This window comes from Cordyceps fumosorosea (assembly GCF_001636725.1).
Source record: "Cordyceps fumosorosea ARSEF 2679 chromosome Unknown scaffold_1, whole genome shotgun sequence".
NCBI lineage: Eukaryota > Fungi > Ascomycota > Sordariomycetes > Hypocreales > Cordycipitaceae > Cordyceps > Cordyceps fumosorosea.
In genome coordinates, this window is record NW_017387301.1 from 1,573,803 (window position 1) to 1,597,493 (window position 23,691).

General features: G+C 58.9%; 9 protein-coding genes across 9 annotated transcripts; 4 read left to right on the plus strand and 5 right to left on the minus strand.

The window, feature by feature from the left end:
• Window positions 1-46: 46 nt before the first annotated feature.
• ISF_00512 (Nucleotide-binding, alpha-beta plait) lies at window positions 47-2,606 on the plus strand (the record flags this gene model as incomplete). Its single annotated transcript, XM_018844119.1, has 3 exons — window positions 47-1,139; window positions 1,190-1,369; window positions 1,420-2,606. 3 exons carry the CDS (start codon window positions 47-49, stop codon window positions 2,604-2,606), a joined length of 2,460 nt encoding a protein of 819 aa, XP_018708569.1.
• Window positions 2,607-3,358: 752 nt separating this feature from the next.
• ISF_00513 (mitochondrial ribosomal protein subunit S4) lies at window positions 3,359-5,514 on the minus strand (the record flags this gene model as incomplete). Its single annotated transcript, XM_018844120.1, has 2 exons — window positions 3,359-5,182; window positions 5,335-5,514. The coding sequence occupies 2 exons, from the start codon at window positions 5,512-5,514 to the stop codon at window positions 3,359-3,361; spliced, it is 2,004 nt and encodes a 667-aa protein (XP_018708570.1).
• An 826-nt stretch (window positions 5,515-6,340) lies between these two features.
• Window positions 6,341-7,819, minus strand: ISF_00514 (F-box domain protein; the record flags this gene model as incomplete). Its single annotated transcript, XM_018844121.1, has 1 exon — window positions 6,341-7,819. One exon carries the CDS (start codon window positions 7,817-7,819, stop codon window positions 6,341-6,343), a length of 1,479 nt encoding a protein of 492 aa, XP_018708571.1.
• Window positions 7,820-8,726: 907 nt separating this feature from the next.
• ISF_00515 (Major facilitator superfamily domain, general substrate transporter) lies at window positions 8,727-10,139 on the minus strand (the record flags this gene model as incomplete). The annotated part of the gene is made up of 1 exon (XM_018844122.1): window positions 8,727-10,139. The coding sequence occupies one exon, from the start codon at window positions 10,137-10,139 to the stop codon at window positions 8,727-8,729; it is 1,413 nt and encodes a 470-aa protein (XP_018708572.1).
• Window positions 10,140-12,856: 2,717 nt separating this feature from the next.
• Window positions 12,857-14,077, minus strand: ISF_00516 (mitochondrial protein Fmp26; the record flags this gene model as incomplete). The annotated part of the gene is made up of 3 exons (XM_018844123.1): window positions 12,857-13,684; window positions 13,741-13,859; window positions 13,921-14,077. 3 exons carry the CDS (start codon window positions 14,075-14,077, stop codon window positions 12,857-12,859), a joined length of 1,104 nt encoding a protein of 367 aa, XP_018708573.1.
• A 468-nt stretch (window positions 14,078-14,545) lies between these two features.
• On the plus strand, window positions 14,546-16,473 carry ISF_00517 (kinesin family protein; the record flags this gene model as incomplete). The annotated part of the gene is made up of 2 exons (XM_018844124.1): window positions 14,546-14,756; window positions 14,813-16,473. 2 exons carry the CDS (start codon window positions 14,546-14,548, stop codon window positions 16,471-16,473), a joined length of 1,872 nt encoding a protein of 623 aa, XP_018708574.1.
• A 1,149-nt stretch (window positions 16,474-17,622) lies between these two features.
• On the minus strand, window positions 17,623-18,080 carry ISF_00518 (hypothetical protein; the record flags this gene model as incomplete). The annotated part of the gene is made up of 2 exons (XM_018844125.1): window positions 17,623-17,759; window positions 17,831-18,080. 2 exons carry the CDS (start codon window positions 18,078-18,080, stop codon window positions 17,623-17,625), a joined length of 387 nt encoding a protein of 128 aa, XP_018708575.1.
• A 671-nt stretch (window positions 18,081-18,751) lies between these two features.
• Window positions 18,752-19,684, plus strand: ISF_00519 (Metallophosphoesterase domain protein; the record flags this gene model as incomplete). Its single annotated transcript, XM_018844126.1, has 1 exon — window positions 18,752-19,684. One exon carries the CDS (start codon window positions 18,752-18,754, stop codon window positions 19,682-19,684), a length of 933 nt encoding a protein of 310 aa, XP_018708576.1.
• A 1,575-nt stretch (window positions 19,685-21,259) lies between these two features.
• On the plus strand, window positions 21,260-22,952 carry ISF_00520 (Major facilitator superfamily domain, general substrate transporter; the record flags this gene model as incomplete). The annotated part of the gene is made up of 2 exons (XM_018844127.1): window positions 21,260-21,687; window positions 21,767-22,952. The coding sequence occupies 2 exons, from the start codon at window positions 21,260-21,262 to the stop codon at window positions 22,950-22,952; spliced, it is 1,614 nt and encodes a 537-aa protein (XP_018708577.1).
• Window positions 22,953-23,691: the final 739 nt, after the last annotated feature.

The following is a 23,691-nucleotide window of genomic DNA, read 5'->3' on the forward strand; positions in this document are numbered from 1 at the left end:
AGCTCCACCACTCCGTTTCGAAGTTGGACACGCAGCAAAGGCACACATGACAGACCAACAGGAACCTGAAATCCACGCAACGGCGGCCAGTCTCTCGCCCGTCTCCCCTTCCCCTGTACATACCGCCGCTCCCCTCGTCGTTCCCGCGCTGCAAGACACCGTCGATACCATCGAGGCCATGGCCGCTGCAGTCGCCGATGCACCAGACACTGCCATCGAATCCATGGCCAACCCCACCAACGAAGCCGCCCAGGACGAGTTTGTAGACGACGATAGCCTTGATGGCGCCTACGTCGAGGACTCCGAGCCTCAACTACCAAACACAGCTGACAGCGGCAACCAAGACCCCAACGACGACTATGCAAAAATGTTTGACTCTCCGGCCGGATCAGATCAAGCAGAGGAGGACCGGGATGCCTCTGTAGATGTATCAGCTGCGCCAGCGACTGTCAGCCAACCCCGGTCCATCCAAGCACAGAATGACACCGCCAGCTCCCCGGTCTCCGCCTCTGGCAACCAGATTTCATCAAGTGCGCCCGTTTTTCCAGCCTCCCAACCTGCTGCCCAGTCACTCGCAGGCCATGATACCAATGTCCCAGCCCTTGAAGCAGTCGATGCCACCGCGGCTTCTCCTACAGACGCCCATCCTGATGCGCAACCATCCGAGCAAGTCGACACCGGGTCTGCCTTGAACTTCCAAGCCGATGAACCGCATGGCAGTGCCAGCCCATCCGCTATCCAACCATCCGCTATCCAACCCGACGGTCAGCAAGATACAACTAGCCACAATGCCAGCCCAACAACCCTAGCTTCCACATCATCACTCCCGCCTCGCCCGCCTGTTCTACAACCAACAACCCATTCGTATGGCCAAATATCTTCACAGGGTCCAGTACAAACACCTCAAACTGCAACTGGAGCCCCCAGAAACCTAAAGGAATCTGGTGGTACCCTCCCACTAGCCCCCGAGGTGGCTCACGGTAGCTCAGCGCCGAGTGCCCCCCAGACCGCATCTGCCCACGTCGATCACGCCCATGACGAGTATCAACGTCTCTGGGACCAATTTATAGTCGATGAGAGACAATATATGTCAGAAGCCAAGTGGGATCGCTTCCCTGAAGGCTCGCGTCTTTTTATCGGTGCGCTTCCAGCAACGACCCTATATATTTTGGCTGCTAACGTGTGCCAGGAAACCTATCCAGCGACAAAGTTTCGAAGAGAGACGTGTTTGAAATTTTTCACAGATACGGCAGGCTAGCTCAAATCTCTCTCAAATCCGCGTACGGATTTGTCCAATACCACACCGTTGAGGAGGGCAAGCGGGCTATTCAAAATCTAGAAGGGTTTGAAATCAAGGGTCGACGTATTCGTAAGTGCCACATCGTTGTACTTTCCCCACAGCCACTGACACAAAAATAGACCTCGAAGCGTCCAAGCTTCAAGACAAATCCAAAAAGGAGCGAAATAAGAGTCCAGAGAGAGGGGGCCGCGGTCGAGATGCGCCACGCAAAGGCGACAAATACCACGACAGGGATGACCGCCGCGGTAGTCGCCATCACTCGCCACGTCGCCAAGGACACCACGGACGCGACGACTCATACGGCGGCCGTGATAAGTTCCATGACTCCAGCCGCGGCCGCGATCGCTCGCGATCTCCAGGCTACGGCAGACACGACAAGGGCAGGTACCGGCAGCGAAGTAACAGTCCGTATGGCGGGCGCTCGCGACATCAGGACAAAGAAATCGACCTACCTAGCAGGTACGGTGCCGACGTCCCTGATATTCAAATCATTATCCAGCAAGAAGTCCACCGCGATTTCCTCGGCTGGGTCGAGCAGGCATTCAGGGACAAGGGACTGCGAGCGGAGTCCATGTACTTGAAGCCCCGATTCCCCAAGGATAAGGTCATTCAGCGCCAGGCCGCCGAGGGCGTCCACGCCGTCGTGGAGCTCGACATGCGCGCGCAGAATCTCGGCAAGATTCCCGTGCAGGTGTTTGATCGTTCTAGCGGTTCCAGTAACGTACGATTCGACCAATACGTAGACCTGGACCCCGCGACGGCCGGCGAGGTTGTCCTCCGCGCCAAGGCTTCCGCCGCTGCCGCTACCGCCGCCGTGTACACCCACCAGCCTTATGGCAGCTACCAGCAGCCGTACCAACCACCCGTCCAACAGCACCCTCCACGCGGCGACCCCTATGGCGGCGCTGCACATCCGCCAGCTGCGTATGCCCAACCCCTCCCTGCTGCTGGCATCCCCGCCATGGCCGACGTCGCAAAGCTCGTGGGCCAAGTCGACAACGCCACCCTCCAGCGAGTGCTCTCTGCCATGGCCGCCACGCCTCCATCCAATGCCATACCGGCGGCGGCCGTACCCCAACCCGGCCACGCGCAAGTCGATATCCAGGCCCTCCTCGGCGCCCTCGGTAGCAATCCTGCTGCGCAAGCCCCTCCAGTGGCACCGGCTGCCGCTCACTACGGCGGCGCGTACGGTAGCGCTCAGGCCGGACCTCCTCATCACGGTCCTCGGGCACCCAGCGACCCAGTAAACGGCGACTCGGCCGCCGTGCAGAACATAATGACCCAGCTCTCTCGGTACAGACAGTAGAAACAGGACTCGCGAAGCGCATCGAACACCCAGTCGTAGCATGTCTACTTCTGCCTCATATTCGAACTAACACGTGTGGCGTTCATCAACCTCCCACTGCTTTCCATTTTGTCCTGCTTGTTGCGGTCGTGTTCTCACGTGTGTCGTTTCTGTTGCTTACCGAAGTATACCGGCGCTTGGCATGATTTAGCATAGATGGGCGAGAGCGCAGCAGTCATTTGAAAAAGAAAAGAAGCGTTCTTTTTTTTTTATCAGGGATCCGAGAACAGGCACTCTACCAATCCAGATGTCAAGCAACACAGATTTTCAATCAAGATTCTTCTCGACTTTGCTAGGGATATCAAGTGTTTGCTAAAGTAAAAAGCGTCGCCGAATACAGTGTTTCAAAAAAGTAGGAAACGATGGGAAAACGTGTAGGTATTTCTTTCACAGTCGACTTGGCGTATACTCATCTGATTCAACAGAATCCTTGTTTTGCTCCAGCCGTGGCATCCTGGTCAATATAAAAGGAATCGTCATATTACCACGTACAAGGTTCTTTCAACAGCCAGTCGCTTCCCAACAGTCACTCAAGTGTGCAACAAGGTCGAGATGATTTTTGAGATGATCTTCATGGTTGGTCGTAAAGCAAGGCTCATTCATATTACATAGTAAATATTCTACCCGCAACAAAACAGAAACACACACTCCAATCAATAGGACTTGTACAACATGCTCGCTGCCTTCTATACAGTTACACCCCCCGTTTCTGTCTAGCGACTGGTAGCCCGGGCAATGGTGAAGACACCGACAATGACAACGGCGAGCGTCACGATGGCGCCAGGGAGTAGCAAATCGTTAGGGACGCCCGCAATCAACTGCTCCTGCACAGGAGCCGCTGCGTTGCGCGTCCGACGCGATCTACGTGCGGGCGCTGGCCCATCCTCCTCCTCCTCATCGTCCTCGTCATCCTCATCGTCTTCGTCGTACGCCCGGCGTCTTTCGCGGACTACGGGGGCAGTCAGCGTGGGAGGGGTCGCGATAATGGGTGTCTCGACGGCGGCGACCGCAGCGACGGGCGGCTTCTCGGGGTCGTGGACGAAGAGCTCAACCTTGTCACGGTGGCCTTGGCGCGCGAGCAGGATGGCCTCGAGCAGATCGTTATCGGTCGTGATGGAGACGGTATCGCCCTCGTCGTCCATGTAGCTTACGGCGAAGCCAGTGTTTCCTAGCTTGCCATCCTCGGCCGTCGGCACGCCGCCAATGGACTCTACCTCGTTGCCGAGCTTAGAGGCGACTGCAGCTACAAAGACCTCGATGCCTTGAGAGGCTACGACCTGCAGACGATGGACGCGGTTTGACGGCGCCTTGAACTTGAAGGGGAAAGGAACATCGCCAGGCGGGACCTCAGGGTCGTGATGAGACCCAACGTGGGATGCCGAGTCGCCAGGTGCAACGCTGTCTCCTAGGCGATCACGGCCGACGTCAGGCGTCATCATGCGCGACCCGAGGTTTGTGTGGTGCTGGCTGCCGTCGCCGGAGACCATGGACTCAGTCTCGTTGTCGATGGACAGCCAGAACTTGTTCCAGGCAGGGCCTTCGCCGTCGCCGGTAGACATAGAGTTGATCTGCTCCAGCGTGGCGTAGGTCAGCTTCAGGACGTCGACCATGCCGACAATCTCGCTGGCTTCGTTCATGACGGGGAGATTGAGGTAGTGGCCGTCGTGCATCTTGCGGAGGGCAGCCTGGATGGTCATGTCTATGGACGCAAAGTCGGGGTGGGGGGTCATGACACGGACGACGCTGCAGTTGGCGGGATCCAGACCAGGAGCAATGACACGAAGAACAACGTCCTTGCTGGTAAAGATGCCGGTGATAGCGCCCTGGTCCTGGACAAGGACGGCGGTGGTGTGGTTCTCCTTCATGAGGGCGGCGGCCTCCTTGACAGAGGTCCTTACGCTGACGGTTGTGGGGGGGACGCCGTTGAGGACCGTCTCGAGGGTCGGGCCGGACATCTTGGTGCGCAGAGCCTCGACATACTGGATAATCTGCTGGGGTTGGTTAGCACCCAGTTCAGAGTGGACACCCTCGAGGGCATCGTAGAGCTTCCTCGACGACGAGTAGGCGCGCTCGAGCTTCTCCATGGCGTCGTAGAAGCACTTTGTGATGTCGAGGACACCGGAGATGTCCTGGTTCTCGTCCATGACTGGCAGGTGGCGGAAGCCCTTGCGGACCATAAGATCGAGAGCATCGGTGGCGCTGGTATCGGTCCGGGCGCAAAGGGGGTTCTTGGTCATGATCTCGGCGATTGTGACGTTGCTCGACTTTTGGCCGGCGCCGACGACGCGGAAGGCCAGATCCTTGGCGGTGAAGATGCCGGCGATACGGTCGTCGTCGTCGGTGACGAGAACACAATCCTCGCGCTTGGCAGCCATGAGCTGGGCGGCTTCGGAAACGGTGGTGCCAGGCTTGATCTGGAGGGCCTGGCTGGGCTTGAGGGCCATGACGGTGCCAGGGGGAGCCTTGCGGGAGTGTCGAGCGCGATTCGTGAGGTGCTTCTTCTTGGAGAGGTCATTCTCCATCTTTCGGCGGATGGCCTGTAGAAGTAATCAAGTCAGCGATTTCGGTCTTCTGGGCTTGACTGCTGATATTTTGCGATGGCGGGCCGCAGCTGCTCAGGGGAAGGCATTGAGGCCCTCGGCCTGATGTGGTAGCCCGGAGGGCCATGTCGTTGTTTCGAATAACGCACCTCATCACGTTTACTCTGCTTCTGGCGGCTGGCACTGACAGACGAGCCGGCCTCCGAGGGCTGTGACTCGGCGGCGGCGGCGGGTCGCGGGATGCCAGAGGCAGCAGGACTGTTGGCAAAGGGGATATTGCCCCTGCCTTGGTTGCGGTTGGGCGTCCCTCTCATGGTGTTGCCGGACATGGTGAGCGAAGGGGGGAGAGCTTCCTGCGGTCGATATTATAAACAGACGGCAACGCACGCACGCACACACACAAAACAAAGGGAGGACTCGGCCGGTCTGCTGGCGGGGTGAACGGGTAGCCTGGTGGGAGGATGGTATGCGTTTTCGGGGAGGGGCGGATGTTTTGCTGGAAGACAAGAGGGTTTCAAAATCCTGCACAAACGGGCCGTTGGAAGGGGTACCGAAAAGTCGAGGGCCGTTCCCGAGTTGCTTATTATTAGGGGTGGTGGGCGGTGGGCCGGGTTGGAGATGAGGTTGAGGAGATTCTTGCTGAAGGGCTTCGTCCTTGTTTACAATGATAGTAGAATAGCAGACACACCAGCGTCGGCACTAACAGCGGGCACTTTCGGAACGCTACGACATTTTACAGGCGTTGAAGTCCACTGGAGCTAGGCGTTCTCCAGCGGGTGTTCGTCGGCCAATCCCCCTGACAACGTGGGGCTGTTGGCCTTTCCTCTCTGGGCCGAAAGACAACAGACAGCAGAGAGGCAGGAAGTGTGAGACAAAGAGCAAAGAAGACGGAAATACTATTCAACAGTTCTCTAGTCATTCAATGCCGTTTTTATTCAGCCTTGGTAGGAGCAATTGCCAGGGCTTCTACCTCTGCAGTCATCTCGTATTACCAAGGCTCAGTATACATGTTATCATGAATGCACGTGAAGATGCACCGTTATATTACCTACGCTTCATTCAATTTTTAGTTCCCATGTAGCAAAGCATTCTACCCTCACATGTGTACAATTTCGCTAAAAGAACTGAAGATGAGTCAAACGCCATCTCCGCCCATTACGTCCAATCCTCCCACGCCTTGACGCACTCCTGCCAATCCTCCCTCGACCACTTTGGATCGCTATACAGCAGTTCGATGCCGCGCGGCGCCAAGTCATCCGCCACGCGCCGCAGCCGATCCCACGGGTACTCGGCGCTGCCCTGCTCACCGAGGACCCTGATCGGCAGGTACCTCACGTAGATGGTGCGCAGGCAGCCACCATCACACGCCTCGCCCCCGCGCCGCCGCCTCTCCGCCGCGTAGTTGCCAAAGTCGCGCAGCCAGGCCTCCTCGTTGGGCCCCATGTCCGACAGCCGCTCCGACTCCATGAAGCCGATGCCGAAGGACCAGGTGAAGCGGCGCAGGCGCGGCGCGAGCAGCCGGCGGCCCGTCTCGCCGGTGAAGGCGAGGTCGGTGCTGCGGAAGGACCACCGCGAGAGCGTCAGCTCCCGCAGGGCGGGGAACAGGGACACGTCGATCATGGTGGCGGCCTCACCGGCGTCGGCGCTGCTGCGCCGCCGAAGGAAGCCCAGGTCCAGCGCGGTCAGCGTGTCGCGGTGCTGCAGCAGCGCGTTGCCGAACATGCACAGGTCCATGTCGTTGCGGTTGTTGCGGAAGTTGCCGAACTCGAAGCTGTGCAGCGCGCGCGGCCAGCTCAGCAGCTGCGCCGTCGCCGCCCAGTCTTCGCTGTAGTCCTTGAGCGTGAGGTGCGTGAACGACGCTGTGCGGTACTCCTGTGGCCCGTGTGAGTAGAGAGGAGAGGAAGCAGGTAGGTTATGGGATGTGAACCTGGGGAGGGGGGCATGGTGTACCTTTTCATGGATGATTGGGCCGGTGACGCGCATCATTGCGGTGACGCCGTTGAGAGACAGCCGGCGAATGTCGAGCGAGCGACGAAACTCCCGCACCACGTCCTCCAGCGTAGGACCGTAGCCCTGCCGGTTGAGGCTCAAATGGCGCAGCCGCTTCATGCTCACGATCGCGGTGCCCACAATCTCCAGCGTTTCCGTCCGGAAGTCGTCGAACCCGCCGTTGACGTGCAAGAACGCCGTCTCGGGCACTAGCGTGACCAGCTCCCGCACCTGGGCGAACAGCTCCGTCGACGGGTACTTGTCGCGGCCCTCGGCCGTGTACAGGCACAGCCCGCGGACGTGCTCGCGAAGCGCCGGGTTGTCCCTCAGCGCGCGGAGGAACAGCGCCGTCTTGCGGGCGCGCTGGCGCTCGCGGAACGGGTTCTCGCTCGTGGCGAAGACGCGGTAGAGCAGCGGCGTCGCCAGGCGGCGGAAGCGCCGGTCGACCAGCGCTAGCGCGTGGAAGACGGCGTGGCGGTCGGCGAGCAGGTACGCCTGCTCCAGCTCGACGTCGGGCCCGTAGACGAACTCGACGATGCGCAGCAAGAGCTCCTCCGGCAGGTGGCCCAGTCGGATTCGGGTCTCGGCGGCGGGCCCGGCGCTGCTGCCGTCAACGTGGCCGTGCATGTCGTCGGGAGGGGCCATGTCCAGACATGAGGAGGGTGAGTGCTATGCCCCCGCGAATAAGCTCCGCGTGTCGATGATGAAGTTGCAAGGAAGAAGTTTGGAGCTTAAAGTTGCCGTTTGTATGGCCAGATAGGGCGTCCGAGCCTTACCGGATGCGATGGATAGGGCGCAGCGCCCCCGCCTTGGTTGACAGGCGGAAGAAGCCTCCCGCTTTTCGGCATTTACTGTAGAACATGATAATACGAGAAGAATAAAATGCGTCCTATTATTCCAATTTTATTAAATTGATTCCATCATCTACCTCGAGATAATGTAACGCAGTATGCGCTATTTATATGACCTGTTTTTCCTGCCCTCTGTCCCTCAAAATCGTTCTTTGTGAGGTTGGGAGCTGAGACTAGGCAGTCCGCAGGCTGCACAAATGCCTTCCACAGCTTGACCACGTTTGCGCTTCGACGTATATTAAACGTTAGCACGGATCCGGCAAGCCTTCATAGTGCGAAATTGCAGCACGTCTTTGTATCCAAGTACAACTGGGCGAATGGTTTAGTGGTATAATACTCCCTTAGCATTCGCTTTTAAGCGGGTTCAACGATTGGGAGTGGTCCGGGGTTCGATTCCCCGTTTGTCCATCCTTGACTTGGTTTTCTTTTTATCTTTTTGCGCTCTCAAATGAATGTTGAACTGAACTTAGTTCTGAATATCCTTCTATATTATTCGAAAGGAGAGTGTGTTCCTTTTTTGAACCGATTCATATCGAGATGATCTATGTAACTGCATAACAAACATAACAATGCAAGCGTCCATTCGACGCAGTTTTAACTGTATCCGCGGTCTAACAACGACAATGACTGCATTTGGGTATCGCATGAGGAGCGTTGAAATATGTACTGTTTCCTAAAATGCCCTTGACCACGGGGAGGCTTCAGACTTTGGTGATCTTCGCACCAACCTGGGCATAGCGGGCCGCGACAAAGAAGCCGAACCCAATCACCATCGACACACCGCAAAACAGCTGCAGGCCAATGTACTCGCCGTGCTGGCGCGACACTATGGCGCCACCAATCGGGCTGCCGGTCAGCGCGCCAAAGGCCATGACGGCAAATGCGGTGCCGACACGTGTGCCAATGTAGCGAATGTCGGAGACCTGGGCGATCAGCGTCGGGGCGAGCGAGACGAAGCCGCCGGACGAGAAGCCAAAGAGGGCGGCAAAGGCGATGATGCCGGCCGTGGAAGTGACGGGTATCCAGATGGCCAGGACGAAGACGGCTGAGGCGAGGACGATGCACAGCACCACGTTGAAGCGGCCGAGCCTGTCGGCGGCGAGGCCGGGCAGCACGCGGCCAAAGATGCTGATGGCGTTGAGGATGGGCAGCAGGTAGGGCACCAGCGTCTGCGTCATGCCGGCGGCCTGGGCCTGCAGCAGGATGTAGTTGAAGGGCAGGAACATGCCCCACATGAAGAAGAAGGAGCCCACGATGGTAAGGACCATTTTGACGTCCTTGAAGGTGTCGACGTACTCTTGCAGGACGAAAGGGCGTGGATTGGGCGGCAGCCGCGACTTGATGGTGAGGTTGGCGACGACGAGCAGGCCGAGGAAGAGGAAGGCGACGGCGCGGATGGTCCAGGGGAAGCCGATCCGGCGGATCAGGTGGTCCATCATGATGGGCAGGACGACGCCGGCGAGCGACGAGCCCGAAACCATGATGCCGTACGCGGCGGCGCGGTTTCGGAGGAACCAGGTGACGATGCTGGCCATGGAGGCATGGAAGATGGCGCTGGACCCCATGGCGGCGACGATGGACTGGGCGAGGAAAATTTGGTAGTACTCGGTGGCGAGCGAGGTCATCATCAGGCCGAAGATGTAGACGACGGTGCCGGCGCGCAGGATCCAAGCGGGGCCGTAGTTGTCGTAGAGGCGGCCGATGAGGATGCCGAGAAAGTTCATCATGAAGACCTGCGTCGACGTGATCCAGCTGACAGTGGAGGCGCTGTAGTCGCGCAGGGTGTTGGCGACGTAGTACTGCTGGAAGACGCCGACGCAGTTGATGAGGCCAAAGGTGCAGAAGAGCGCGCACCAGCCGCCGAAGACGACGAGCCAAGCCTCGCGACCGCCGTCGGGGAAGTCATCGGGCGAGGGGCCGGGGGGCGCGGCGACCTGCTCTGAAGGCGTAGACGGCGGTTGCGCACGCTCAGCGTCGTACTTCTCTGAAGGGGGTGCCTTTTCAGTGGCGGTGGTGATGGTTGCGGCGGCATTGCTTTGGACGTTTTCGTTGGGCACGTAGAGTGGCTTCTCGTGCACCGTGTCCGAGGACATGGAGGATGTAGATCCAGCCATGACGATTGGTGATGAGCGAGGCCTTGATGCTGATAGGCGAGGTGGAATCTCTCCAGGACAGAAGTATATGTGGGATTTGAGCCCGGGAAAAAATACCAATCAGCTGGCTCCTTCCGGGAAAGAGAGCAAGACGGTACAGAGAGTGGTTGGCATGCAACAGATTTGGGCTGAAATTCTCCGTGTGCGACGGTGTTGGGAGAGCATCAGCGTGACGTATAAGCTGGGAGGTAATGGTATCTCGCGCCGAGAAGTTCAGGAGGTCACGACGGCAGGGGGGAACAGACAGGCTTGCGAAGCAGGTGTCAACGTCGAGGAATCTAGGGGGAGCATGGTCGGAATGAAGGAAATCTCAGGCGACAGGGTAATTATAAATCCTGGCATGGAGACCCCTGGTGAGGAGAGAAACACGGCAGAGTTCACGGCTCGCGTCTTGGACGAAGGCCGAGCAAGTGGGGATCAGCCAAAACGACGGGCCTGCAGAAGAAGTTGGTTTAGTTTATTAGCGACCCTTGCAGAACGGCATTGTCCAAGTGCGTTCAAGAAAAAAAGCTGACGGAGTTGGCTCATGTGGCTGACTAGATTGGTCGGTCAGACCCTAGGTTTCCCGTTTTTGCTTAACTCCATCTTAGAGCCGGCGCGGCGCGAAGATACCTGTCTGTGATGTCTCCCCAGCAGATCTTATCTTAGTAATGGCGGGTTCCGTTCGCGCCCTGTGGTGATGCGTCTAGTCATGGTTGTTGCACAGTGATCGCTGCTGCTTCGACCGCTTGTCGTTTCATTGGTGATCTCGGTCGTCCGAGCGATTGCGAATGTGGCGTCTCTAGTGGGAGGGAGGAGGGTGAGCGGTTGGTTGAGGGGTTGAAGATGCAAACGAAATGGGGGCGAATTACTTGCAGCGGGGTGGCAGAGCTTCCATGTGGTTAGCCGTACATGGTTACAACCGCACTGGCGTTTTATCAAGCCACCACATTTAGTAGGTATTAATACTTGCAGACTTTATCAAGGCAGCGATTTTTAGCTTTTTCGGTTGCGGCCAGATACATGGAAGCTCACCAAGGTTATTAGGCAGAAAATTAACCTTGCTCCGTTTGCCTATTAACGCTTCACGTCGCAACGCATTGTTTTGCTGATCGCATCTTCATTGCCTATCTGTTTTATTTGCTTAATGTTGGCAAGAGTTTCGATTTAAAATACAATGCATTTCTTTCCTTTTTCATTGTCACGCTTCCAGTCATGCACATTTTGTCATCTCATATACCACAACTGTTACCAGTCGTCACACAGCTTTCTGCAGCCAACGAAGCATACCCCACTTGTTCACGATGCGAGAAGGACCTTCCTTCTACCTAGGTTGGTAGGCGTCCAAGATGTTGGCGAGTACCAAGCGCCGCTATCGTGAAACGCCCGCCCAATCTCCATATTGATGTGAAGACGAAGTCGGCGGGTAGGCCCGCCCGGTTGACGTCGTCCCCGGTCTACCTGTCGGTTTAATTTTCAACGAGATGTCAATTATTAGTACCAACAATGCGGCAGAGAAGAAACAAGCAAACAGCACAGCGGCACGTCGACTCAAAATCGAGTTAGTCGCCTGGCGATTTGATGTCTCAGGGTGCCTTGTTAGGTGGCTTGGAGGATCTCGATGTGCAACAGTAACGGTACAACGCGATAGGGGCAAAAGAAGAGGAAAAGCTAACAAAGTACTCTAATTTCCTTCTGTGCATTCTTGTATGATCATTTGTCCCCCACGGGTAGCTCTAACAGGCCCTATATAGGTATTACCAAGCAACAAACTACCAGAGGATCGCAGTCGTTGGTGGGCTGCCCTGGTGCTGTGGCTGCCTGGCGTCTTCCAATGTACTTGCATATTACTACCAACGGATACAGCAACATAACTGTTTCCAACATACAACGGTAACGCTCTTTTGTACCTGCAATGTGGTCGTCTTCTTGTAACTGGGCGGGTGTTGGTAGCTAGCCTTGCGACGCGCTGAATCTCGAGCTAACCAACCCTTGCCGCTCGGTTTTAGATGTTATCGCCGCAGCTGCATGTAACCAAACAGTATTAATAGCGTCCAGACGTTTATTATGGATTTTTTTCCGCATATTTACCCTGATTCATTTTATTCTACAGCCTTACTACTAGGCATCGCGTGTTACAACCCAGCATGTATGCCCCACCCATCTCCAGGCCAAGCTTCCCCAAGTCAGATCGGAGCTTGGCTGAGCGCGAGCTCCGACCATTCGCGTTAAGCATCATTTTCAAGGTCCAATAGTCCCAATGGTGCCCACTCCACGGTCGTCAGTCCATGTTCTGGATATCATAAATTGTATTGATTGGGTCGGTTTTGCTTGTGGGGTTGCACGGAATGCCGTCTCGGTGTGACACATGCGGCGTAGAAATCCCTTGTAGAGCTCGCGCTTCCGTCCTCCATGGTGAGCTGCATAATGATGACATGCCAGCCGCAGTCTCAATCCGTCAGCTGCTGCTCAGGTGCAAGGCCACCTCGGATTTAATTGTCCCTCTCAAACGTACTGTGTACACACTGGCGTTGCTCCCCACCCCCAAAAACTTTCAAAGCGGTACTCTAGGGTAGTTCCTTTACAATGTAAATCGCATATACAGAGGGTAGTTCTATTAACTTGCAAGGAAATCTGTGCATGCTGCCAGAATAGTTGTACACTAAATCATACTCAATCGCCATTTTAGCCTGACTTGTCTACCGGACAAACTCCTTGAGGTCCTTGCCGTCCTCAAAGGTGACCTTGCCGTCCTGCTTGGCCTCCGCCACCTTGAACGCCGACACCTCCTCCATCTTGGCCTTGCCATCCGCAGCCGGCTGTAGGGCCTCTTGCACCGCACCCGCCGGCGCATCCGCAATTTCGTTGACTTCGCGGCTCGACAGCACGTCCGCAACGCGTACGCCGCGGCTCGACATCAGTATCGTCGTCGGCCCGCGAAACTGCAGGAACAGCCGGTCGCCCCAGATGCTGCGCCGGGCCATGGTGCGCAGCCCGAACAGCACGCGGCCGACGAACTTGTACGCCCCCGACTCGCGCACCGCCTTGACGAACGCCAGCTCCGGCAGGAAGCGCGCCACCGACGGCACCTGCAGGCGGAAGCTCGAGCTCTTGAAGCGGAACGGCCGCGGCGCGTGGCGCGACACCGCGTACGCCACGACGCTCCCCGGGTGCGCGACGAACGCCTCGCCCTCGCCGAGCGTCAGCTGGTACACCTGGCCCGGCGCCGACACGGCGGCGAGGCCGCGGCCGGTCAGGAAGGTGCTGCCCCAGTGCGCGAGCCCGAGGCCGGTCTGCATGCGGGGCGACGGCGATAGCGTGTGGCCGGTCCAGGCGAGGAGCGCGTTGCGCTGCGCCACCATCCAGTCGGTCGTGCCGTCGAGGTGGATCACGGAAAAGGTCGTGGTGGGGGACTTGGTTGAGATGAGCGCCGTGGCGGGCGAGGCGGCGGATATGCGCTGGTAGAGGAACGGAACGCCGAGAGGGGCGCGGGTGAGGGGGTTTAGAACGGAGAGTGTGGATTGGGCCTGGAATTCTGTGAGAAAAAAAATATAGCGGGTGGAAGTTTTTGATCGGGTCGTACATCTTCAGGGTTGCCTGCGAGCGCAACGAGCGTGCCTCGTCTAGTGTATAGGCGCTGCGAGGGCGATAAGGTCACCGAGAGCATGGAATAAGGCGAGCCGAGGACCTCGAATCGTGCATCTGTCAATTCTAGTTAGCATCGGCGTCCCCCATAGTCCAACCCAGTGCGACGACATCGTACCGGCCATGTCTCGCGAGGGGTCAATTGGCGTGCCAAAGACATCCCCTCCGGCCCCAACGCTGCCTCTCGGAGCTTCCGTGCTCGGGGCGGCGCTGATCTGGATGGCTCTACATTGTCGGCAGACGTACGAGGGCTGGGTGATGCGCAGGCCTCGCATGGGCCGCACCAATGCGGTGTGACCCCTCATCATTCCTGCAGTCGATGCGGTGCAGTTGACGAGAGAGGAGAACAAAAGGCGCGATGAGTTGCGAGGTGATTGATATGGAGTGCGTCTGTCCGTAGCGAAGCTTCCCGGAAATACCCTAGCCAAAAATGGGCAGTTCAATCGTTTGCAGGGCGGGTCGGCGGTTCAGACGGCCCGATGGTGGGCTGCCAGCTTCACGTGTGGTTGCCCGGACAACAGCAGCTGTCCACCACCAGCGCCTGTGCCACACTCGCACAGACAAACCATAGGCGCGTGGGTATACATGAAAATCACAGCAAAATACGGTGTCCGAGGCAGGTCACGGATGTATTACTAGTCACGAGGTCGAACTTCCATTCACGGCGAGATACAACGGTCGAAAATAGCGAGCATTGATATAATAGCGAGGTCAATTGCTTGGTTTTATGATATACAACAATCATGTCTGTACGAGTGGTCGCCCGAATTCGTCCGCTGCTGGACGGCGAGCACGAAAAGGACATTATCGTTCGTGCAGACACTGCTGAGGCGGGAAAGCCCAATACCATCGTCAAGATCCCCAGCCCCAAGAATGGCGCCGAGGACTTCTCGTTTGCGTTCAACAGCGTCTATGACCAGTCGACCTCGCAGGAGACCCTCTACAACTCGGAAGGTAAGGGACAGCTGGTCCGGGACGAAGGAATGGCCCTGTGCTCACCACCTCCATAGTGCAACCGCTTCTCAAGTCGCTCTTCCAAGGACTCGACGTCACCCTCTTTGCCTACGGCGTCACCGGCACCGGCAAGACTCACACAATGCGCGGCGGCCTGAAGCTGGCCGATCGCGGTGTCATCCCCCGGCTGCTGAGCGGCGTCTTCCGACGCGGCAAGAAGATCGCCAAGGACTCGGACGGCGATACGAGCGTGACCGTGGCGCTGTCCTACTACGAAATCTACAACGACAAGGTCTTCGACCTGCTGGAGCCGCCAGAGCAGCGAACGCCGATGGGGCTGCCCCTGCGGGCCGAGGCGGGCGGGCGCACCGTCGTCTGCGGGCTGACGGAGCGGCGCTGCGACGACCTGCGCGACTTTGAGAAGCTGTACATCGAGGCCAACAACAACCGGGTGACGGCGGCGACCAAGCTCAACGCGCACAGCAGCCGCAGCCACGCGATCCTGCGCGTCAAGGTGACGCAGTCCGGCCCCGACTGCGTCCGCGAGAGCACCGCGTCGGCGATCGACCTGGCGGGCTCCGAGGACAACCGGCGCACGGACAACGGCAAGGAGCGGCTGGTCGAGTCGGCGGCGATCAACAAGAGCCTGTTCGTGCTGAGCCAGTGCATCGACGCCATCTCGCGCGGCGACCGGCGCGTGCCTTACCGTGAGTCCAAGATGACGCGCATCCTGTCGCTCGGCCAGAACCACGGCATCACCGTCATGATCCTCAACCTGTCCCCGCTGCGCTCCTACCACCTCGACACGCTCAGCAGCCTCAACGTGAGCTCCCGCGCGAAGCGCATCGAGGTCCGCGAGATCGAGAACGAGGTCGTCTACAAGCAGTTCCCCAAGTCGAGCGTCGCCGCGGCGCACGGGGGCGGCGGGCTGGGCGGCGGCAAGCGCCAGCCGCTGCAGCCGCTGGCCAACGCGCACAACGTTCAGAGTGGCAACGCGGCGGCGGCGGCAGCGGCGGCGCGCCCGGTCAAGGCGTTTAGCGTATATACGGACGAGCTCAAGCCCATTCCCACGTCTCGCCCCTCGCTGGCGACGTCGGAGATTCGAAGGGCCAGTCCTGCGAAACGCTCTTCGGACCAGGAACCGACCACCGCCCGCCCCTCCAAGCTGGCCCGCCCATCGTTGCTGCCGTCCTCACTAGCCGCGTCTTCGGGTAGCCACCACAGCAGCCTCAGCAGCCAGGGAACCATCACGCTGTCGGCGGCGCAGATCGAGGCCATGGTGGAGAAGAAGGTGGCCGAGGTGCTCGCGGCGCGCATGGCCGCCGAGCAGCAGGCAGCGGCAGCGTCCGCCATGCCGCCGCCCCCTCCACCGCCGGCCAAGTCGAGCGGCCAGGACGCCGCAGCAACCATGCAGAGGCGGCTGGAGGCGCTGGAGCGTCGCATAGAGGCGGACGAGCGCCGCGAGGACGCGCGGTCGGACGGCCTGCGGTACCTGCTCGCGGCGCGACAGCACAAGGAGAGCGGCGACGAGGCGGCGGCGCTGCGGGCGTACGAGAGCGCGCTGCCCTTCTTCCCGGGGCAGGCCAAGCTCGTGGGCAAGATCCGGCGCCTGCGCGGGCGGCTCGGCCTTCCGGGCTGCGACGTCGGGCGCCATGACGGCGGCGGCGGTCGAGGAAGACGCGACGACGTGCGTGGTAGGAAAGGCGGCGGCGTCTGAGAGAAGGCGCATGTCTCGGCTGCCGGTCATCCACGACGCGGCGGCGGGCGAGCTCACGGCGAACCTCGACGTGACGGGCACCATGTCGTTTGACTTTAACGCGCGGGCGAGACGCATGTCGCGATTCAGCGTGCATCCCATGTCGGCAAACTAGGACCTGCATTTAGGTTATACTTGCGTTGCCTGAGCAATTTGGAGAAGAGAGCATCTTGTTGGGTTATATGGTGTTGGCATATTTTTCCTTTGTCGTCTCATGGCATTTTGGTGTTCCTCCGCATGGCGAAGATCAAGAGCCGATACCAGCATCATTTTTCATCTCCGCGCAAGGAAAAGCTTGGCTTCGATATTGAAGAGCCGGCTTGGGCGGACAGTGGCGTTTGTGGTAAAGGAGTTGCGAGATTCATACTTGGTGTTTCTTTTGTGTCTTTTGTGTCTTTTGTGAAGGGGGTGAATTTGTTCGAGGTCAGGTTCGGTGGCCTGCTTCTTAATGAAGTCATGTATTGGCATTTCCAAGTGTAACTTGGAAGTACCAGGTATAAAAACAAATACAATAAATGAAATACAAAAAAGCAAATACAATAGCAAAACAATAACAATAATGGAAAATGCTGGGTAGTAGTTGCAGAATGGACATGGCTGGGGAAGTCTCTCGGCCAGTCGTTTCTGACATGGTGACAATGGTCGAGACAGCCAAGGCTAATAATCAAGTGCTCATAACTTGATGCCTGCTTCATAATTTAATGCACTACTCTGCACCCTTGACTTTCGGCTTATGCGTCCTGACTCGCATTTCATGCACCACGGCCTCTGCTCTGGCGCGTCCTTGCTCACAGCAGAAGAATAAGAGAATATCAATACAAATGAATCCATGTTTATGCTTTTGGCCACAACATGGTGTCAACGTACTCCAGTACTTTGTAGAAATCTGGAGGCATAGTAAATGAATAGCTATTGCCAGCCATGCCTGCTCACATTGTGGGAGCATGAATAGATGAACCGATACGGCCACCATCAAGCCGTGACTTGCTTTCTGAGAAAACTTGTGTCGTGATGGCCACACAAATGTAGAGGAAATCATGTCTCGTCTCGCCGTCCGAGCCCTTGACGATCCTCATCGTAGAGCGTATCTAGCTTCGTCCAACATTCCACTCACCACAAGCTGGCGGGCACCTGCGACAGGACCACCCAGGCGAGCGCCGCGTAGGCCGCCAGGTCCAGCACGCGACGGGAGCTGCGCGCGGAGCATGCCGCGCAGCCGACGCTCGTTGCGGCGCGTCCAGGCGTCGCTGTCGTTGACGTGCGACACGGCGGCATCCTCGCCCCCCGGGGCGGCGGCGGGCACCCGAGGAACGCGCACAGCGCTGGGCCCAGCCGTCGCCGACGCGGTGCTCGAGAAGCCGATCGGCGGGGACGAGGGACCGGACGAGCTCGTGCTGGCGGCGCGTGCGCGCGACGCCGTTGCGGTCAAAGTCGTCGTCGTAGAGGACGCGCTGCAGCTTAAGGAACATGGGGTGCGTCCAGCGGTCGGGCATGCGCAGCAGGATGGCGGTGCGGTGAGGGCAGATGGCGGTCGGGGGAGCGTCGTCGAGGATGTCTGTCGCGTCCATGGTGAATGGGAGGGAGGCGATTGGCAGTGGTCGGGTGGTAAGTCGAGGCTATTCGCGTCGTGATGAATTTGACGAGCCCGCGGCGGGTTGGTGATGGCAGCCCGGACGTGTGGTTCGGCGACAAGGGCAAGAGGTGCATGCTTGTACAGCCGATACCGGTGAGACGTGCGTATTATTGGTTATTGGGGGACGGATCCAAGACTCTGAATGCATCAGTACCGGTACGGTGCGCTCTCCCCTGCGCCAAGGTCGCACAGCGGCTTCCAAGACGACACTTGGAAATTACATAGGAGATGTGACTCTCATGATTCTACGCCAAAACTCTTCACCTGCACCCATCGTTCACGTCGAACCAAGGCCCTCCACGGATAGTATCGGATCTAGCAGTCACGTCCACGAGACTGCAGACTTCCGTAGCCGATGCCCGGCGAGAATAATGATTGCTTTGCCCTTCCCGCCCCTGACCAGCGGCTACGTGCATAATTCCGAGCTTGAAACAACAATACGCGCCTCACTCTTCGTTGCCGTCCGCGGGCAGCTTGTCCGTGATTGGGCTCGACGATGCCCACGCGAGAGCTCAACTACTGAAGACACGACACACACGGCCCTTGACCACCACCGAGACATGAAGACTTGCCTTGCACCATCACGACAACCTCCAAACACCCACCATGTGCATTCCTTCAGCCCTCCTCATGGCCTCGGTTGATGACCGGCCGTCTGACGACCGGCCGTCTATCCCTGCCCTCCATCCGCCTCGGCCCTCCCCGTGGCGCCTCCTCCGTCAGTCCCCCACGCTCTTCCTCGCGCGTCTCCTCTACCCCTACCGAGCAACTGCCGCTGCTCCCCTCATCTCCTCCTCCTCCTCCTCCTCCTCCCCCGCCTCCGCCTCCTCCATCTCCGTCGTCTGCATCTCCGACACGCACAACACCCAACCCCCCGTCCCCGACGGCGACCTCCTCCTGCACGCCGGCAACCTCACCGTCCGCGGCACCCTCGCCGAGCTCCGCGCCCAGGTCGCCTGGCTCGCCTCCCTCCCGCACCCTCACAAGGTCGTCATCGCCGGCAACCACGACCTCTGCCTCGACGCTGCCTTTCTCGCGCGCTCCCCCCCCCCTCCCGAGGATGACGGCGCTCCGCTGCCAGACTGGGCCGGCGCGGGCATCACGTACCTCGACGGCGCGGCCGCCACGCTGACCCTCCGCGGCGGTCGCACCCTCACCGTGTACGGCTCCCCGCTGACGCCCGCCTTTGGGCGCTGGGCCTTCCAGCATCACCACCACCACCGCCACCCTGCCTCCGCGTGGCCCGGCGGCCCGGCGACCCCCGGCGTGGACGTGCTGCTGACCCACGGCCCGCCGCGGGGCCTCCTCGACGGCGACGGTCGGGGATGCCCGCTGCTCCGGAGGGAGGTGGCGAGGGCGCGTCCGCGGCTGCTGGTCTGCGGACACGTGCATGCCGGGCGCGGGGTGGCGACGCTGCGGCACGACCGGTTCCAGGCGGCGCATGACGAGGTCGAGCAGGAGGGGGGGGGAGCGGCGCGTGGCTCGCGGTGCTGCTGGTCTGGTGGTTTGTCGTCGGGCACCTGGGGCGGCCATTTGTGAGGTGGTTCGGGGCGAGTTCCGTGACGACAGTGGTCAACGCGGCCGTGGTAGGGCCGAGGATGGACGGCATGGACGGCGAGGCGCTCGTGGTTCACATCTGAAGGGCGGCGGGGGGTGGGGGCGAGACAGGTTTCAGCTGGTCTTTTTTGCCTGTCTTTTTTTGGTCTGACTCCGTGCTGGCTTGATCTGGGCCAGACAAGCCAGACAAACCAAGGGCTTGTGCTCGTGATGTACAGACTCCGAGGACAGCCAGCCAACATGCAGTTGCAAGAGGCCAAGGCGCTAGCTAGGTAGACTCGTGCGATGTGAACATTGCAACCACGGTCAAAATACGAGGGGTTTTTTTTTTCTCTGAGCTGATGAAATCGTGGATCAATCATGTCCAGAGTTGGGTTGTGGATAGCTGGATGGGAGGGCTGCAAGCCATGTTACCCGTAGTGACGATAGACTTTAGCTACCAAGTATCCCGTCCAGTCGGCTACGTCCCTTGTCCGGCGAAACCTAAATTCATCTACTTGAATCTACTTGATCTACTTGATCTACTTAATCTACTTAATCTACGGATAGGGAGCCAATGCCAAGCCAGCCGCCGCCACCCTCGATGCCACAAGCGCATCAGCCATCGTCTACTCCTGTCGACCCCGTATCACGACATGCCCATCACACGGACAACTTGGCTGCAACTTTGTAGTTTTAACTAATGGCTCAGCCCCAGACTTTTCCCGTGTTTATTACAGTATCATCATCATAATCATCGATCCCCCCCGATCGACGGAATGGCGGGGCAACGCAGACGGGACCGGGGGGGCCACCGAGACAAAGCCCATTCCTCTTCCGGGCTCCAATGTCTCATCCATCAAAGGAGTTTGCAGCATTTTACACTGATACTGCTCGATAACTACCTGATAGCTACCGAAAAGTAATCTCGCGCTCCCCCCCCCCAGCGACAAACTCTCCCCGCACCCAGAGGGTGGCGACATTCCAAAGCATCGCTGAGAACAGCGACGCACCTCCTCTGCACAGGCGTCTCCTCATTCTCCTTGGTTTTTTTCTTCTCCCTTCTTCTCCAATTACCCCGTGTCTTCACGACGAAAACGAATTTTTCCCTACCGTACTGCATCGTAGTCCTGCATCATGGCGCCCAGGTACTTGGTAGCCTCCTGGCCTCTCCCTCCCTAGTCTCTCGGAAGTGTTCAACCCCAGCCTGCTCAATGTCACCCTCATTTCCCATATATATCCATGTCGCTTCCCTTCTTTCTTTTCAAATTTTAAAACACGGGAGCTCGCATTGCCACTACCAAATACACCAGGAGCCGATCGACCCGATTACCGCTCTACTTGCCTCCGCATCCAGTCCCTCTCACCTATACACCAGCATCAACACTAACACCCAAGACCAACATCAACATCAGCACTCTCTTCCCTCATTGATCCTGTGGTGATGCTTGCTTCGCATCTTCCAATTCACCTCCCCTCCCTCTACCAGTAGGTCCTCCTCTACCAGTAGGTCCTCCACTACCAGTAGGTCCTCCACTACCAGTAGGTCTTCCAACCCCAAAGCCGACAGCAGCCGCCATGTCCGACCCGACCAAACCGCCCGGGCCGTTGCCCACCATCACTACCCCACGCCGCCCGCCCGAGTTCGAGGTCCTCTTCCGGCCCGGCGACCCCTCGGACCCTCAGAACTGGCCCTCCTGGTACCGCATGTGGGCCATCCTCACCGTCGCCTTCTCTGCCTGGGTCGTCATCCTCTTCAGCACCAGCTACACCGGCGCCCTGCCCGCCCTCATCGACGAGTTCCACGTCTCCCGCACCCACGCAACCCTCGGACTCAGCACCTATCTGCTCGGGCTCGCCCTCGGCAGCCTCGTCGTCGCTCCCTTGAGTGAGCTGCTTGGCCGCCGCATCGTCTATCTCGTCGGCCTAGCCCTCTGGGCCGCCTTCATCATCCCTTGTGGTGTTGCCCAGTGCTTGACCACCATCCTCGTCAACCGCTTCATCAGGTATGCAAGCCCAGCAGCTACAACTTACTTACCCATCCCTGCACTAGAACAGTGCAACAAGGCTGACAACGTTGAGCAGCGCCATCTTCGGCGCTGCCCTCATCTGCAACGGTCCCGGCACCGTCGTCGACGTCTCCAAGCCCGACCGCCTCGCCATGGGCATGTCGCTCTTCAGTCTCGGCCCCTTTAACGGTCCTGTCCTCGGCCCCCTCATCGGCGGCCTCGTCTTCGAATACCTCGGCTGGCGCTGGACCAACTGGATCGTCCTCATCCTCGCCGGCGTTGCCTTCTCCATGATGCTGACCATCCACGAGACCTACGCCCCGCGCATCCTGCGCCAGCGTGCCGCGAAAATGCGCAAGGAGACGGGCGACGACCGCTGGTGGTGCCGGTACGACGACACGGCCGTCTCGTGGAGCCTGTTTGCCACCCACATGAAGCGCCCGCTGGTCCTGTTCTTCACCGAACCAATCGTCTGGTTCATCAACGTCTGGAACGCCCTCATATACGGCATCTTGTACTTGTGCTTCGTCGCCTATCCCGTCGTCTTCATGCAGCACCGCGGCTGGACTGTAGGCTTCGCTGGAATGTCGTACCTAGGAATCGGCGTTGGCATCGTGCTCGCCATCGCTGCCGAACCCTTGGCGCGCCGCATCATCCATGCGCGGCCACCGGACCCTTTGACCGGCAAGCCGCCGCCCGAGGCCGCCGCCTTGCTCATGGTGGCCGGCGCGCTGCTGACGCCTATCGGCCAGCTGGGCTTCGCGTGGACCTGCTTGCCGGCCAGAATCCACTGGGTGATACCGCTGATGTTCGGCGTGCCGTTCGGCTTCGGCAATACGCTCAGCTTCATCTACTCGTCCAACTACCTGGCTGGCGCGTACGGCATCTATGCTGCGAGCGCCCTGGCCAGCAACGCCGTCATCCGCAGCATCTTTGGCGCCACGCTTCCCCTCGCCGGCACCCGCATGTACCAGGACCTCGATCCGCGCTGGGCTGGCACAATCTGCGGCTTGCTCGCCGTCGGCATGATTCCCGTGCCTTTCGTCTTTTGGCGGTACGGCGCGGCCATCCGCGCCCGCAGCCGCGTCATCCGCCAGCTCAGGGAGCAGCGGGATGCCATGGAAGCCTCGCGCGCCGAGTACCAGGCGAAGCAGGACGACTACTCGAGCAGCAACGGTCAGCTGGCGTCAGAAAAGGAACTCTCTATCGCTATAGCCCCGTCCCGAGTCTATTTGACGGAACTGAAACCGGTAAAAAGGTAAATTCAGCAGAGGTGTCAGTTACGGGTTGCATTTGCATATTGACCGGCGTTTTGTTGCTTTTTGTTGAAGTATCCTCTATAGTTTCGAATGCAATGAATCATGTCTTTGCGCGTCATCACATGCGTGACTCACAACCGGCGCGATCGCTTCTTTCAGCCGCTCTCAAGCTGCAGTCTTCTCGCAGCCACAGAATGGAGGAGACTCGCTCTTCAAGCACCCCGATGTGCCTCAATCTGGCGTCGCAACGATCGACATCGTCGGCCGCCGTCCTTCCCAAGCTATCGCGCAGCGACTCCAACTGTTGAGGCCACCAGCCCAAATATCAATGGCCTGCCGGCATATAATCAACAAAATCAAAACAAGCCCAGGACGAATAGGGAAGCTAGGCCCGACAGCAGCCCGCCGCCACAACCAGAGACTTCGAGGCTCGTACGGGGTACCACTGCACGACGGTCCACGCTCGGCTGCAGCCGTCATGGGGCCTCGCTGGGCTGGGTAAGATGAGGGCAGAGGCAGGACGAACAAGGCAGGCGAGTGATGCGCAGCCCATTGCGTGGCGTCGAATCAGGAGCGCCGACGACGAGGCCGGTGAAGCCCTCCTGTGCGCTCGCGTCACACCGTCTAGCGATGTGTGGATGTTGGCTGCTGCCCCGACACGTGGGAGGCTGCAAGTCTCTTGCCAGCAGGGGCTTGGGTTGTGTCGACGAAAACCAATCAATGAGGCGTCGATCGCTTTACT